The sequence below is a fragment of the Dioscorea cayenensis genome, chromosome 19, assembly GCF_009730915.1.
Source record: "Dioscorea cayenensis subsp. rotundata cultivar TDr96_F1 chromosome 19, TDr96_F1_v2_PseudoChromosome.rev07_lg8_w22 25.fasta, whole genome shotgun sequence".
Taxonomy (NCBI): Eukaryota; Viridiplantae; Streptophyta; class Magnoliopsida; order Dioscoreales; family Dioscoreaceae; genus Dioscorea; species Dioscorea cayenensis.
Window position 1 is genome coordinate 11495001 of NC_052489.1, and position 17925 is coordinate 11512925.

The 17925-nt window shown below is 36.2% G+C and overlaps 1 protein-coding gene and 1 long non-coding RNA gene across 3 annotated transcripts; one reads left to right on the top strand and one right to left on the bottom strand.

Moving 5' to 3' along the window:
- Nucleotides 1-3083: 3083 nt before the first annotated feature.
- Nucleotides 3084-4631, bottom strand: LOC120250169 (UDP-glycosyltransferase 75C1-like). The gene has a single exon (XM_039258957.1). The coding sequence runs from the start codon at nt 4555-4557 to the stop codon at nt 3244-3246; it is 1314 nt and encodes a 437-aa protein (XP_039114891.1). The 5' UTR covers nt 4558-4631; the 3' UTR covers nt 3084-3243.
- Nucleotides 4632-8743: 4112 nt separating this feature from the next.
- On the top strand, nt 8744-12398 carry LOC120250341. Of its 2 annotated transcripts, XR_005532994.1 has the most exons (4): nt 8744-8932; nt 9035-9113; nt 11243-11698; nt 11771-12398. It is a non-coding gene; the product is annotated as an uncharacterized LOC120250341 (long non-coding RNA). The 2 variants fall into 2 exon arrangements; XR_005532993.1 differs by having other exon boundaries at nt 8744-9113.
- Nucleotides 12399-17925: the final 5527 nt, after the last annotated feature.

A 17925-nucleotide genomic window follows, 5' to 3' on the forward strand; every position in this document is an offset into this window, starting at 1 on the left:
AGAGAAACAAAAGGAACAGAAGGCAGGAACATAAGAAACCACCTTTGAAGCTTCACCAAGAATCTCAAAAGGAGGAAAAGAAGAAGAACAAGATTAAGAAAAAGAACAAGAAGGAGGAGAAAATCAAAAGCTTATGACAAGGAAGCTTGTTTGGGATTTTGATTGTACATTAAATAAAAGTTGATGTGACTAGGAGTGAATAAAGTCCACCAACTTTGCTTTTCATTCACATTGTTATTTTTGTAATTTACATCACTAACTGACGGACTTGACAATAGGACTAAAAGAAAAATGGCTGAAAAAAGAAGGGACTATATAGAATATCAGAAAGTTAGAGGGACTGAACAGGAACAATAAAACTTGTTAGGGACTTATAAGTAATTTTCTCTAAATTTAATCTTAGATTAAATATTTATAAATAAATGTAAAATTTATATAATGCTCAATTAAAATAAATTTACAACAAAATCTTTTAGCAAAATACTCTTAGCAAGTATATAAGGTGATAAATAGACTAATATTATAGTCAACATTTGAGTATATATTTATGATATTGAGCTTTATCAAGCTTTGTTTACATGTTTAATTAAAATTAGCTTCTTTTTTCAAGTCAAGTTTGAAATCTCAACTTAAGCTGAGTATTGATCAAACGAGTTTAAACAAATTGAACCAAGAGTCAGACAAGAATTGGTTGCCTCCATGTGATGGTTTTGTTTAGTACCTTGTTTTCTTTGGGTGACAATTTATGAAATTTTGTTCTAAATTTTGCAATATTGAATGGAGAAATGTTTGATTGATATATATTTTCTTTTAGCTGATTAGAAGAGTTTTGGTGATTTGAAAAAAAAAAAAAAAGATTTTCATACTCACTAATTTTTGGAGGAAATCTAAAATTCTCAAATTCTCGATATTAACAAATAAAAATTAATAGCCAAGATCTAGAGGGAATAAGTTTCAAAACATCAACAGTGATAAAATAAAAAATGCCTAAGGGGGCGTTTGGTTAGATGTAGTTGAAAATGCAGTAGATTTGTATTATAAATACATGAGAGTCAAATCCAGTGTTTGGTTGGATGTATTTGTAATGCTGAATCACAAAATTTTGTATTTGGTTGGAGAGATTTTTTAATTTAGATTTTATTAAATAATTAATATAATATAATATATTAATTATATATTATATTACTAATATTAATTACACTATAATCATATTTTAGTTAATATTTTATAAAATATAATTATAGTGTAATTAATTTTATGAGTAATTAATATAATTAATACACACTTAATTTATTATAATAAAATATAATATATTAATTATTTATTAAAATAAATAATATAATAAAATATATCAATTATATACTATATTACTAATATTAATTACACTATAATTATATTTTATTTAATATTTTATAAAATATAATTATGGTGTAATTAATATTATGAGTAATTAATATAATTAATATATACTTAATTTATTATAATAAAATATAATATATTAATTCTTTATTAAAACAATTAATATAATATAATATAATATATGAATTATATATTATATTACTAATATTAATTACACTATAATTGCATTTTACTTAATATTTTATAAATATAATTATAGTGTAATTAATATACTTAATATATACTTAATTTATTATAATTAAATGTAATATATTAATTATTTAATAAATAATTAATATAATATAATATATTAATTATATATTATATTACTAATATTAATTATACTATAATTATATTTTATTTAGGAAAAAAATCATGTAGGTACGTCCCTAGATTTGAAATCTAGGGATGTTTCAAATCTAAGCAGTTGGATCATCATCCAATGGTTGATTGTCTATATACACAATGTACAACTTTTTACTGTTTATGATCACTGTATAACACTGTAGAACGCGGTTTCTACTGTTCATAATGATAAGAGCCGTCAGATTACCATCCGATGGCTATTATGGACATCCCTAGATTTGAAATCTAGGGACGTCCCTAGATGATGGGCCCTCTTTTATTTAATATTTTATAAAATATAATTATAGTGTAATTAATATTATAAGTAATTAAAATAATTAGTAAATTAATTTCTAGATGGGATTCACTGAATGAGATTTTGAAATTCGGTCATTTAGGCAGAATTCCATAATCCCATGGCTTTTGGATATGAAAATACAAAGGAGATTAAAATCCATTGAAACAAACAAAGGATTTCTCAAATCCAAGGATTTTCAAATCCAAGTATTTTCAAATCCGGCCAAACAAACCGCCCCTAAGTGTCACAAGCTTCATCTATAATAACAAAAACAGAAAGGTAAAATTAACAGGGACTTTTAATTGACACGTTATTAACCAAGAAATAGATCTAGTATAGAATACACTTTGATTGAATATATTTTTTTTAAGTACACACCAAATTTAATTAATGGTATGAATGAACTAATTAACAATTAAACCAAAATATCTTGCTAACTGGAAATATTACTTAAGATTAATTTCACTTACCAATTTCTGAATTACTCTTAACAAACAAAAATTGAAAATAAAAACAATAAACAAAAAATGAAGTTTCAAAAGATGACAATAATATGCTGGGAACTCTAAGGGCCTGTTTGGCTACAAAATAAAAAATATGGCATAATTTTATTATGCAGGAAGTGAAAGTGATTATTACAGAAATTGTGGCATATTTTATTCTTACAGAATAAGTGTTTGGGTAACAAAATAAAAACAAAATTACGGAGACTGGGCGATCGACGAATGGACCGCCGGTGGATCGGTGGCCGGTCGCTGGAGGTCGGCCGAACCACCGGTGGCCGATTGTCAGAGGCCAGCCGGTAAGCGGCCGAATCGCCGGTGGCCGATTGTCGAGCCCGGCCGATGGCAGCGAGATCGCGGAGGTCGGCTGGACCACCGATGGGACGGTAGGCGTGTCACCGGAGGTCCGCGGACCACCCGATAAGCAGCCCGATGTCTCACCGGAGATCGGTTGGGCTGTGGGCGATTCTAGGAGGCTGCCCGGTCGCCGGGAGGTCTGCTGGGACCCATTGGCCCGGTTCTTGGGAGGCTGAGTAGGGACCGTCGGTAGGCCCATGGATAGTGGCTCGATAGAAAGGAAAAAAGAGACTTTTTACAATGAAAAAAAATATTCCACTCTTAGTAGAATATTTTTTTATGCCATAATACTTATATTATGCCATAATTTTATACTCTAAAATAAGTACCAGCCAATAAACCTTAATTTATTGACATGAGGAATGCCTTAAGATTGACATCAGATGACCCTTTTTCTTTCACAGCATCTAAAGCCTTGTCTTTCCACAACTTTGCTGCTCTCCTGATCCTCATACTCTCTTCTCCTTCCCCCATCACCAACTCCAAACACCTCTTCAACTCCTCCCCTTTCAACAACCCCTCCTCGTCAACCTTTCCCGTTACCCCACTCCCCCACACATCCTCCAACAACTTCGCATTCGTCCCTTGATCCGACCATTGTGGCACTCCAACCATTGGTTTTCCACAAACCAAGCTCTCCAGCGTCGAGTTCCACCCGCAGTGTGTCACAAAACATCCGACAGCTCTATGCGACAACACTTTCAGTTGAGAACACCATTGCACCACTATCCCTTCCTCTCCTCCCTCTAACAGAACACCTTCTTCTCTATTATCCTTTCTTACAACCCACAAGAACGGCCTCCCACTCTCCTTCAACCCTTTTATCATCTCCTTCATCTGAACCTTTTTCATCACTGCCAGACTCCCAAATGACACATACACCACTGACCCTTCCCTCTTTGTGTCTATCCACTTCATGTAATCTGTTTCATCATTCTTGAATAAATCCGTAGACACCCCCTCTACAGCCCCCGCAAACAAGAATGGCATCAATGGTCCCACGGTCAGAGTCCTCATCTGATTAACTGAGGCCAATGCAAAGGTCTCCAAGGCATTAAACGAGTTAAAGAGAACCTTCGGCAGCGTACTTGCCCTAGCTTCAATGTCCAAAGCTTCAAAACCTTCACATAAAGAAGTGAGGATTGGGAAATGGAGATGACCCGGGTCAGTGACAGTCAGGAACGTGGGAAGCTCTCGGATCTTCAAAGGCGGCAACTCCGGCAAATGGATGGTGAACTCTGGGTCATTGGCATGAGCCATGATCAAGCTTTTATAACCATGAAAGTAGTGGTAGTAAATGGAGAACACAGTGGCCGGCTGGTTCCAGAAGAAGACCGAAGGGATGTTGTGCTCACGAGCAACATCGGCTGCCCATGACATCAAAAAGGCGTAAACAATGCACGTCACTGGCCGGCCAAGTTGGGCGAGGGAGTGGACAATTGTGGTGAGAGTCTTGTGGCAATTTTGCTTGAAGGTAGACATGTAGAGCTTGGGGTCGTCTGTGTCAGACTTGAATCCATTGTCGTAGCCATCGGAGAAGGGGATGTAGATGAGCTTGTCGTCATGGACTTCTTGGTCGGTGTTGAACATCTTGCGGTGGCCGGAGATAGCGGTGGAGATGGTGACTGTGGTAGCAGTGAGGCTTGCAAGGCGCATGGCGAGGTGGCGGACTGGGTTGATGTGTCCTTGACCGGGCAAGGCTACTAACAAGAAGTGATGCTTGCATTGATTTTTCTCCATGGTGGTTTGTTAATGAAGGTCACAGGAGTTGATGTGGGATTTATAGTTTGATTATGGAGCCCTTTTTTCTTATAAAGTTGTGACGCTTGCAGTGACGAATAGAGGAATGGTTTCGTGTCAACAAAGTATCTGCTTATTATAAGGTTTGTGGTTTTGAAAATGTGTGTTACGGATAGTGATCGTGCTGACGACTTAATTGGAAATTTGGGCAGGAGAATGATTGGTTTGGAACTTGGAAGTCTAAATTTTGATACAAATGTGGTGCAGGTGTTTGGTGCACGTGGTTGGGTTTGACTGTAGAAAGCCGATTTTAAATTGGGCTTGGTTTAGGTTTTTATTTCATATTTATTTATTTATTTATTTTTTAATACGAGATTAAGAAGCTGCAAAGCTTAACAATAGAGTTTGGTGGCTGTGTTAGTATTACTAGAGTTCCACGGATGACTGCTGATTGTTTGGGGTTATTTGTTCAATTAGTAGAAAAAAAAATCGAAAATTCGTTTGAGGTGAAAACTGACATTTGCTTTGTCTAATCAATATAATTTAAACTTCTATTTACTTGGAGTAAATAATCAATCAAATATTTATGAACTAGATTAAATTACATAATATTTTAAGAAAAATAAAAATAAAAATATATTTTAAAAAATCATAAAACTTCTTCAAACTTTATCTTGAGAGAGATATACATCAACTCATACCAGACTAAATTTTTGAAGCAACCAAAAGACGTGTTGTAGAAGTCCGTTTTGTGCTTTGTAAGTTAAATACTTGACATAAAGAGTTTTGAAGACAATATTTTTCCGTGACTTGCCACACCATTTCAACATTTTAAAATTAATAATTTTTAATCCATGTGGATGCTAGAGTAATAGATAGTATGGCTAAGCCAAGGTCATCACTGTATCAAATTAATTTTGCCAACAAAACAGTAAATGTTGGCTGGAACTCAGGTAGAGATGGAGAGTGGGAAACCACCTCCTGCTCCCTCACGGGTGGAGATTGCTGGCACGTCTCTTCACAGACATGTTCCCAATCCTTACATCGACTCTCAAATCTTAGAGAAACTGAAGGATTCGATTAATGAAGTCCATCACATTGATAAGGATTGCAAAATCAGGGATAAACAACGCTTTCAATATGCCTTTATGGGAAGTTTTTCGGCAAAACACCGGGTTTTGATTATGTCAAAACTACTCTTAATGGACTATGGCAAGCCATTCGACGAATCCAAATTTCTGATATGCCTAATGGTTTTTTTCTTATACGATGTGAGTCTCGTGATGTGATGCAGAGAGTGCTCTTTGGAAGACAATGGACAGTTGGTGGTCTCTCACTACAATTGTTTCCATGGCAGCCATGTTTTGAGGCTTCACACACCAAACTCTTGAGGGCAGCGGTTTGGGTATAGCTTCATAATTTGCCAGTTGGCTATTGGGATGGTGATTCTTTAGAAACCATCATTGAAACCCTTGGGAAGCTTCCCAAAGTGGATGAACATACTGAGACTTTGTCGAGAACCAGATTTCCAAGAATATGTTTGGAGCTTGATCTCTCAAAACCCTCAGAAAGGGGTTTTTGGGTTGAAGATGATGACAAGCAGGTGTTTGTTATCGTGCTCTATGAAAAATTGCCGACCTTCTATTACCGATGTGGTCTAGTGGGGCATGGTGATGCCTCTTGCAGTCTCCGGCATGATACTCCTCAAGGTAATGCCCCCTCTGGTGCCCAGTCCGGTGGACAGAACCTGAAGGTACCAGAGACAGTGGTGTTGCCGGGGAAGGCCAGGCATTAGACGGCTATGGAGATTGAAAACCAATTACCTGAACCACTAACTCAAGAAGAAATTGTGGAAGATCTAGACTATGGTTCATGGATGGTGGTGGTTCACCGGTGTGGGCATGGCCGTGGGAGAGGTGGTTTCTCACGTGTCGCGCATGTGACCTCGATGACTAACACTAAATCATAGACAAAGCCCTATGTGGAGGCTAATCACGGGACTGTTTCAGCACATGGTAGAGGGGGATAGCTAGGGCAGTGTGTAAGTTCCCATGCACTGAAAAGATGTCCTTCTTCTTCTTATTCTCCTGTTGAGTGTGATGGCCCCTCTATTACTCCTGATATCATTATGGGGATTGTTCGATCTAGGTTCAAATTCTAAACAACACTTCAGGTTTAACACTTCCATCTAATACACTAAGACAAATAAATCAAACAAGACCGAATCTCTCTAATACCACTTAATTTGTCACCTCACTTTCAGATTTGCCCTCAATAGAGCATCTTGAGTCTTAGTCTAGTTTCCATGCCTTGTATAGCTTTGTTTATATGCCAGATCCTCCAGCTTAGATGCACTTTCTGTTACTGACGATTACTTTGATTTTGGCCTTTTAAGAGTAATCACTTTTTTGCCATCAGTCATCTGCATCGCACATGATCGTGTAGCTTGAGTATTAATTACTTGGTTGTGCAAATTTTCTAACTGTAAATGAGAATCTTGTGGATTATTTGATTCTTTGAGTAGGAGATGTTGTCTGTCCTAAAGCAAGTCTGGTGCCAAGTCAATTGATGTGAGTGATATCCTTCTTTTCGAAACTACCTTAGTTGTCATTCTGCTTCTCATATTTGATATGGCTCATATGCTATGCTATTGGTTCATTGCCTTCCTTTGGTTTACCCATTTTACTAATTGTCTGTATCACTTTGAGTTATGATGAAATGTTATCTTCTTATAAGCATCTTTTGTATATTTAGACCCATTTTTCGTCAATGTTGTGAATTATAGAAGGTTGCCATTGGTTCAACACTTTTAGTTAGGTGTGATTTATTAACATCTCTGGATGCCAAAATAGTTTGTGAATTTAAATTGTGCTTGTCCTTGGCCCTTGTTTAAATTGGTTGGAGTATTGATATAGGCTTTGGCTGGCATGATTTGCTTTAGAAATTTTGAGGAACAACATTTTTATAGTTTGGTGATGTTCTAATCCTACTTGAAACTGAAAATAATTTGGATTGGCATTTTGTTGCAATGTCTTCAATTAATAATTGACAATCATTGGAGAATCATCTTGGGAAGGTAAATTGAGCCTTATTAATACTATAGTGTTTCATCCGGATTATGAGAGGATTCATGCAATGATATTCAAGTGATTTAATTAATCTTGTGTAGTTAGTGATTGTGAATTTAGAACATTTGCTTGGGGAAAAATTTAAGAAAATTTTAAATTGGGTGGATACTTGGTGATCGTCAAGGTGTGATCACTATACTATTGCAATATTGGTGCTTGTAAGGAAGGATATTTGTTAAACCCTTGTATTTTTGTTAAGGCTTGAGCTTGATGTATAGCAGATATTATAACTTGTTTTAATTTGAGGAATTTCCTTTTTCCATTGTGTTTAGTGAAGTAATTGGTAATGATTTTGGCTCATAATTTTATTGGAAATACAGCTTCCAATTGATAAGGAAATTGAAATTGTTTGATATATTTGGACCCATTTGGTTTTGGATCCATGCTAATAATTTTGATGATTTCTGCTATATTCAAGAGATGCTATTGGTGATCTCAATTAAATGAACAGTCTTAATTATATCTCAATACATCATTTTGGCAATGTTTTTTTAATATGCTTAATAGTTGAAGAATTTGATCTTGGTTTTCAAAATGACAACAACAACAATGATAATGATGATGATGATGATGACATTGATGATATATAAATGTGGATAGTGTGTTAGACGTTTTAAATCTGACGGTTGATGACAATTTACCCGCAAGAAAAGTTTAAGTAAAGCAATCGTACAATTAATGGACATGGGTGTGGTGGTTAATAAGAAATGCAAAGAGATAGAGATTTAACTTCTTTTTGGTGCCAGTATTTTTATTTAGCCGCCTCAATTTGAAGGGTAGCCATTTTTTTTATGATTAGGTGCGAGTTTAGAGGACTAAACTCTTTTAAGGGAGAGAGGATTGTGGGCCCCAGCTTCCTTGTCCTCATTGATTTGTAAAAGCCATGAGAGCCCGGGATTCCTGGCCAAAGTTATGCAAACTTTTGCATAATTTCTTGAAGCTTGTCTTAAACTTGTCCTTGTTGCCATCTTGTTATTGACAATGGAGCCCAAGCCTTTAGCATCCTTTCTTCTATCCTTTTAGAGAGAGAGAGAGAGAGAGAGAGAGAGAGAGAGAGAGAGAGAGCTGTGATCTCCTCCGGCGAACTTCCGGCAAACCTCCGGTGCTGAACCTTGTAGTCGTAGTTGCAAGTTTTCTTCGCCTCATCTTATCACTCTTCCAAAGTAATCATCTATGCCTTTGATAACCAAGCCATTTAACTTTATTGTTTTCTTCTTCTCCATTTACTTCTTCTTCTTTCTATTATTGGTGGTGGTGGTTGCTAGCTCTAGAGGTTTTGGAGCTTGGATTTCATATGGTTTCTCCTTTCACCTCTCTTCACTTCTCTCTTTTCCGACCATCGAAGTAAGTCCCTAACCATGCTTGGATAAGTTTTGGTATGTCTTTAGTGCATGGATTTTCTTATGGTTGTTGGACTTCTATCTTTGTTTAGCTTGCCATGAGATGTTGTGAACTTCATGATTGTGTATAGCTCCATAGAAGGAATAGTGTGAAAGTTTCATGATCTATGATTATACATGTATTCTTCCAAGCTTATTTAGGTTTCAGCTGGTGCACATTAGTGTTTTTAGTATAGGAAAATCTATGTTGATTGCATCCCTCATCCTTCTTTTGAAATTCTTTTTATTTCATATGTTGGATATGTATAAGTAGTTATATATATACCCCTATTCTATAGGTCTAGTTGTATAGCATTTGTTAAGTTGGTGGAATGATATTGCAAAGCTAAAAGCAATGTTTATTTCTTGTGATTATTAGTAGTGATAGTTTAAGAGAATGAGGGAAGCATTGTAGTGGAATGTGTTTAGATTGGATGGTGGAGATTTCTCATCAAGTGGAAATATTAGTTCAAGGCAAATGTCAAATGAGTGGAGGTTAAGCATTGGATCACTTTAAATTTAATCATGTTAATTATTTAAGCTTTTAGGGTGTGTTTTAAATTCTTGCATGAGTGCATGCAAGACAATTATTGTCATTTATTTATTTATGTTATTTTTTTTTTATTTTTGGTTTCTCTCTATAGAGAATGTAAAAGTTACTTGATGAGTGTTTAAACTTGTGGTTAGTGTAATTTTGTTTTAACTATGGTAAATCGTTGGGTTTTAAGATTGTTTTAGGGAGTGGCATTGGATCTCATTTTGGGGCTTAAGCTAATATCAGGTAAGTAATCTACCGATAACTCCGTATTTTCAGTACTTGAGAAATTATTTTTATTCGGTAAAATAATTATCTAGTATTTTGTTATTTTATTTTGAATATATGTTATTTTTCTTAATATTGAAATTATTTATTTGGAATATGTATTTTGAGGTATTTTCTTTAAATAAATTATTTTTATTTAGTTGTTGACTGGGTAAACCCACATTGGTGTAATGCTAATTAAATGATTTCTATTCATTTTAATTTAGTTATTAATTTATTATTTATACTCAGTGTGTGATTACGTTCAAATGATTACTTCAACATTTATAAAATTCATTTGTTTATAGGCATGGGTTGATGATTCTGCTATCTTTTGAATTGACTTAGTCAATTCCTTTATTTATTTATTTATTTATTTATATAAGCATTTAATTTAGTTTTGAAGGAGCTGATGTTTTGAGTAATTTTAAATATTTCATGTGCTTAAATGTTTATATTTCATTTATGGTTATCGAGTTACTTTTCCCTAAAGTGAGATTTTGATATTTATCTGTATTTTTGAATATATATGAACTTGAGGAATTTTAGAAATTTCTGAAACTTGTACTCTGCGAATATTTTTTTTTTTTGTATCTGAATGTTTTGGTCTCCAAATGAGCGATATGCAACCCTGACCTTGTCGACAAGTAATTTTGGGAAAGTGAGACTGCAGTTTCGCACCGTGTCCGTTCGGTGAAATAATCAACGACCACCTGGTAGTCAATCTCGGGTCATCGAGGGTAAATAAATGATTTTTGTTATTTTGGCTCGGGTCTGTCACCGAGGATAAACAAATGACCTTTGACACTGACAGTGAATTTGGAGACACACACTTGAATCTGTTACTTTATGGCTTTCCCCTTTTGATTTTGATTTTTTTTGCAAAAACACAAATATTTGCCCTACCTTGAAATTTCTGTATTTTTGATATCGTATTTCTGGGTTTTGAATTCCGGTAAATCATATTTGTAAATATTCTTTATTAGAATATTTCACTTTGTATTTTGTTTTGTTTAAATTATGCTTTGAAGACATATGCTCATTTCTGGAGAATAATTATTTGCAGTTCTGAAACCTGATAATCTTTTGATTTCAGTTATTTTGAATAGCGTTACTACTTGAGAACTATACCTCTGTTGAACTATTTATTTTGTATTTGTTTAAACTATGTTTAAATTTTGAATTATCCTTAATATCTGAAATCGAGATTCATAAAGCCTGTTGTTTAAGAACAATTTCTGGATTACTTACTGGGCTAGTGAGCTCATGGATTTTCTTTAAATCCTTTTCAGATCAAAAGTGATAGATCGGCGTGGATCTTGAAAGACTGCCTGTAGATGTTGCTTGTCTTGTTGTGAAATTGTAGTTCTTGTCATTGTCTATCACTATGTTCCTGTATTTTATATTTCTGGACTTCTTGTATCTTTCCATTGTATACACTGTAAAGTCTGTAATCTTGTAACCTAGTTGGTTTGTTATAGTTTTGTTTGTCCTAAACCAGGTCCTGAGGTCTCGCAGGTCTACTTGGTTCACGCCCTCTAGATCTACGGCTGTTTGTCTGCGCACCGGGTCCGGCGAGCCGGGTTTGGGGCGTGACAGTTGGCACTGAAGAGATGCCTATCTCAGATGCCCCCATCCAACGATTGAAAATTTGATTCAGAGATCACAACGGATAGTGTACATTGGTCTAGATCCCTTATAAGACAAAGGGTTGTCTTTTCATCTCGAGGAGGGATTCTTTGCGTTAGGTCTGCTCGACGACTAGAACCTTTTTTCATAGCCATATCTAACCTTGTCTTGAGGTGCTTTTCATCCCCTAGCCTGCAGGCAAGTGAGGTTGATGAACACCAGCAAACAATAGTGGGAAGAGTGGTTGAGCACTTGGATTGGGGGCTGGGAACTGACGACGAACCTGACCAAGAGAAGGAGAACTCCACTGACTCTGATGAGGATCTAGTAGAAGTTGAAGAAACGGATGATTTGCTCACTTTTGGGCAAGTTCAAGATAATATGAGAAAAGAATCTCTAGCATGCAAAAGATCTAGCCTTGGCTAATACTGGCCACAAAAAAGGAAGAAAAGACGCCAACATTGGCGGGGCATAATTGCTAGTTTTTCTTAATCTCTTATTGATATTTATTTTCTCAGTTGGGTTCTTTTTATTCCTATGTTTTTTTAATGAATACAATTAACATTATGTGTTGGAATTATAGGGGGGTTACTGGCTTGGATACTCAGAATTAGATCCGATGGCTTATTTATAGACATAAACTCCACCTAGTTTGTCTAGTTGAATCTAGAGCTGACAATTCTCATCTTGATCATTATTCCAATAGGTTTGATGCAATTTGGAGATGGGCGGCTATTGAAGCAGATGGATACTCTGGTGGGATCATCTGCCTATGGCGTAAGAAGCTTGGGTGTATCACTCCAATTGCGAAATCAAACTGGCAATGCACTTGGTTATCTCCTCAAATACTCAAAAAAGTTAGATTTTTTAGTAGTATATAATGGCCATCGATCTGTAATTCAAAAACTCTTGTTTAAAGAACTTTTTGGTATGTCGCATATCAATACCCTTAGATTATTATGGGCGATTTTAATTCGATTACGACTCCAAATGAGCACAAAGGTGGCCATTTTCATTATTATGCTAGTAAGCCTTGTTTATTTTCTGATTTTATTGCTAAAAATGCTTTAATGGATTTATATTTTGTTGGTCATTTGTTTTCTTGGTGTAATGGGCAGTATGGTCAAGCTCGGCGTTGGGCCTGCTTGGATCATTGTTCGATTAATGCTCAGTGGTCCAGTATGTTCAACAGTTATAAGCTTACTCACTTGCCCAAAATTTCTTCTAATCACTCTCCCTTACTTCTTAATGTGGTTGACAACACTGTTTTTAGGCATAAGATATTTTGTTTTGAAATTTTTTGGTTTGAGAATATGGATTGCTTAATGGCTGTTCTTAATGCTCTTATCTTCAATGCTCATTCTTCCCCCATGCATAACTTTGCTCATATGCTTACTCGTATTAGAAAAGCTCTCTTGCATGTTAAAAATTTTGGTTTAGGTGCTCTTGATTCGGTAATTAGGGATACTGAAGTACAGCTCCAATCCAAAGTAGATGACATGCTTAATCCTCTATCTGACTCTAATTATGTTCGATATAGGGCCCTCCAAAATAAGTACAATGCTTACCTTAGACAAAACTCGATTAGATGGGCCCAAAAAGCTAGGTTGATGTGGACTCAAGATGGTGATAGGAATTCTAGCTTTTTTCACTCTTATGCTAGAATCTGCAATCATAACAACCGGATCTCTTATATATTTAATGAGGAAGGTCAATATCTTGTAGAACATGATCACCTTGAGGATGGTTTTATCAATTTTTACTCCAACTTATGGATAGAAATGTTCCCAACTCTTTCTACAATATCCTGCAGGCCTTACCTCATGATTTACATACCATTAGTCCATCTGATTGTGAATCCTTAACTAAGGATGTTACTAAAGGTGAAATCTTCTCTACTCTCAATTCCTTAGCTGATAGTAAAAGCCCTGGCCCGAATGGTTTCAATGTTGATTTCTACAAGTTTTTCTAGGATGACATAAGTGATGCCTTATATTTTGCTGTTGGACATTTCATGCTTGCTGCTCGCATGCCTAAAGCTTTGGGTAAAACCTTTGTGACCTTAATTCCAAAGAAGGAGCACTCTAGGAATGTTTTGGATTTTTGGCGTAATTCTCTTTGCAATGTTTGCTACAAGGTTGCCACGAAAATTTTGGCTAATCAACTGAAATATGTTCTTGGTACTTTAATTAGTAAGGAACAAAGTGGTTTTATAGCGGGGCGTACACCTTTGGATAACATAATTGCTGTCCAAGAGATTGTACGTTCTATAAACCATGATCGATCAAATATCCGTAGGATGTTAATCAAGGTTGATATTGAAAAGGCATATGATACTTGAGATGGGACGTTATTCTTGCCACACTTGCTCAAATGGGTTTTCCTAGCATTTGGATCTCTTAGATTAAGGGATACCTTGACTAAGTTACCTTTTTTTCATTATTAATGGTAAACCTTCTCATTGGATTAAACCATCTCGAGGTGTGCGTCAGGGAGACCCTCTTTCTCCTTATCTTTTCATTCTTGTTTCCCAAAATTTATCCAATATGCTTGACTATGGCATGTCTCTTGGCCTAATCCCTAGTTGATGTCCTACCCTGAGAAATGATTTTAACCATCTAAAATATGTTGATGATTTGATCATTATTACTCATTATTACTCATGACTCACCCTCTCAACCTTTTTTAATCTTGAAGTTCTAACCCTAATGGAGACCTCTCTCCCACCAAGGCAACATATCATGCATTAACAATCAAACACAAAGATTAATATGACATGTAAGCAATGAGAAAACAAGATTAAAACTCAAATAAACTTGGAATTAATAGGAAACATAAAGTAAGTTAATACAAAAGATAAGATCCTAGGGTTTATGTTATAACCCAGTTTTTTTTATGCCGTTATGATAAGTGCTTGTGCGATACGAATGCGAAGCGTTCATTCCTTATGTTGAGCATTACTTTTCTCGGGTTTTTACACTAATATGTGTGTTTTTATGTTACTTTTATGCAGGTAGGGTTGTGAGGCCGAGTATGAAGGAAATAGGCCAATGTGGATCACAATGCACCAAATTTGGAGGAAATCTTGCTAAGGTTCAAACGCGAAGATATAGGTCGATGTGAGATGCTAGAATGTGTGCCAACCTCCTCGTATTCGAGTTGGCACATCCATTTGGAGGGGCACAGAGGCAGTCACACTCGAGCATTCCGACTTATGCACATAGAACAAGAGTTTCACCAACGTGTACACCATTGAAGAAGCAAGTGATCCACGACGTGAACGTGTGCCCGTTTGCGTTACCCCGATGAAAGTATGGAATTGGGAAGCTATTCATGTCGAATACTGTAGCAGAGCACTGTATCAACATTGTAGTATGTACTGTAGCAGCACTCTTCACACCTAGCCGAGAAACCAGAGAAACAGAGAATCCACACGGGCGTGTGAAAATTATCCACGCCCGTGTGGAAATTCCACACGGGCGCGTGGAGTCACCCGATTCCAGCCCTATTTAAAGCCGATTCAGCCCCGATTTTGGTATTCTTTTCTCCATCTTTTCCTCAACTTGCGAGAGGTCTTCGGCTAGGGTTTCGAGGGGTATTGGCTAGGTTTTTGGAGAGGTTCTACGGCTCCGACATCGCGTGTCATTTGGAAGAAGGTTATTGGGAGAGCTTTCGTCGGCACCGATCCAGCGAGATGTATCCTAGGCCGGACAAAGGATCCCTTGCGATGAGTAGAGGACTCTCCACAAGACCATCGACACGACTATCGAGGTGATTTCTTTATGGATTCATTGCTTTTACATTCTATTTCTTTGATTGTACTTAGCTCCATGGAGAGCTAAACCCCTAGTGGGTACTCGGATATTGTGAACCCTAGGATGTATTTGTTTCTTTGAACCTCTTTATTATGCTTTCAATAAATTGATGTTTATTGTGAGTTCCAACCTTCAATGCTTGATTGTATGAACATTTCCCTTAGAGTGACACTAGGGTTGAGAGTTCTTGTTGGTAACCTTGTGAGTGAGTGACACACCACGAGTGTTAGACAAAGCTAGGTTGGAGAGGGTTGAGAGGGTGAGTCGAGTGGTACAGGAGCGTCCCCTTTCCCCTCCGGTGTGATAGATTCTACCTCCGTTCCTCGAGTTCTTTGAGGCTATAATAGAGTGAATGGTCTAAGGGATGAACTTCCGCTGGGGCTTAGTTGCGCGTGCAACGGAGGGAAGCGTTGAGGTGATCTTATTATCTAGGGCTTAATTGTGGTTAGGGACCTTCCACCTGGACCAAAGGGTTAGGTCTATAATTAGGAAGATATTTATCACTTGGAATCCCTAGAGCTCATTGCAACTCTATACGAGTGCGAGGTGTTGAGATTGATCGATTTCTCCTCCGGGACATGTATAGAGTTAGGCATAGTTGACCTTAGATTTGGGACTATGTAATTAAGGATTTCCACGACTCACCATTGCATTGATTAGGAAGCATAATAGAGGGTTCTTGCACTTGAAACAATTATCCTAGGCGGAGCATTATCCGGGTACCCCATCTTTATCGATTGCCTTACCCCCTTCTTTACTTTTGCTCTCTTTCTTGTTGCTTTTATTGTTGAGAATTGAATCATTATCACACTCCTTATCATTGATTTTTCACATAGCTAAAAATCAAATTAAGTGTTTTTACTCCCTACTCCCTGTGGATTCAACCCCGCTCACCCGGGATTATTACTTCGACAAACCTGTGCACTTGCGGGATATACGCAAGGGGACCTTGTTACGTTACTATAGCATTTTTAGCCCAATACTATAGCACTTATTTAGTACTATAGCAACGGTACCGTAGCAGCCCGAAAATCTCTTTTAAAACTTCAGCCCTTCTCTTCCATTTCCCTTTCATGTCTAGATGCAAACCCTAGCTCCCTCTTTGTTCATCCTCTTTTCCTTTGATGATTGTAGGTAAGAAACATTGTGGTTAGTTAATTTCAAGGTTTATTGATTGATCTTAACGCTAGGGAACTTTGGATCTTTCATATACTTGTTTTCTCTCTTGTTTTCATTAGGTTAATAGAAGTAAGGAGTATGAGAAGAGAAGATTCCAAGGTGAGTGGCTAACCGAATTCCTTTTGATCTATTTCAATGTTTTCATCATGTATTTGCTTGATTTGGTGTTGTTTTAATGTGATTGATTATATTGGAATTTTGGTTTGTTTTGATGGATTATCAAATTATGTTTACATGTGAGACTCAAGAATTTATTTGATTATTCTATTGAAGTTAAAGGCTTGTATATATGTTGACTCATTATTGGATATCCTAATTGCCATCTCATTTTGTTTTGCATAGTCCACTTGATAATTGTGGTATGTTGTTGATGAGGAAAACTAATAACCTTTGGGAGGGAGGTTTATCATGTGTCGTGCAAAAAGAGGCGTGTGAACCTTTTTCACTAGATATGGTGAATGGTTGATTTGGGTTGAGGAATAATGCTCAATGAATGATGTATGTAAATTGGTCATACTTGTTGCTAATTTGGTTCATGAAAAATTAAGACCTTCGGAGTTAGATTTATTGTGAATTATGCAAGTGAAGAATAATTTGTAAAGAAATCATATTCATGAGTTATGTTAGAGTCCATGAAATGGAATTTTGGTTGATGCACACAAGATGTTTGATAAATTGCTTCTAAGTGTTGAATACAAGTGTTTGGGATTATAATTATGGGAATTGTTTGATTTAATTTCATTGTTAATGGCTTCAATGATATTGATGGGCCTAATTGTTAGTTTGTATGAGCACTTATACGTATGAAGGAATGATAAGTGTAGATTCCTTGTTTATTACTAAATATGAGTTGGAATTTATAAATGTAGTTGATTGATCTAATGTGAGGGGTGATTATATGCATATCTTGTGGAATTAGCTTGAAATGAAGAGATAAGGAAATGTGTTAATATACATGTCATGGATTGTGTTAAATTACTAGAATGTAAGAATTATGAGAAGATGATGTTTACATTGTAGATGTTGTATGTGGGCATAGAAGTGGGTATGCTAATCTAGAGGTTTGTTAGATGTCAGTAAAGTGCTCGATGAAATGTCATTGTGGTTTTAGTGAAAGTGTTTGATAGAACACTTGTAGGGATTGAAGTTAGTGATGCCGGAGATTTTCTTTTAAATGTCAATGATGATGCTAATCATCACATATGAAGAGTGTGTGCATGTTTATTTATGGATGTAAATTACATGTGTTTGAGAATGTTGGCAAACGAAATTTGGTCATGAGAGAGACTTATGCTTATGTACTTACTTGGTTTAGATATGGGAGTGATTGTTTATGTTTTTAAGATATGTTG

Coding starts and splice junctions, on each gene's coding strand:
- LOC120250169 (XM_039258957.1), bottom strand. CDS start 4,557: ATGCGCCTTGCAAGCCTCACTGCTACCACAGTCACCATCTCCACCGCT.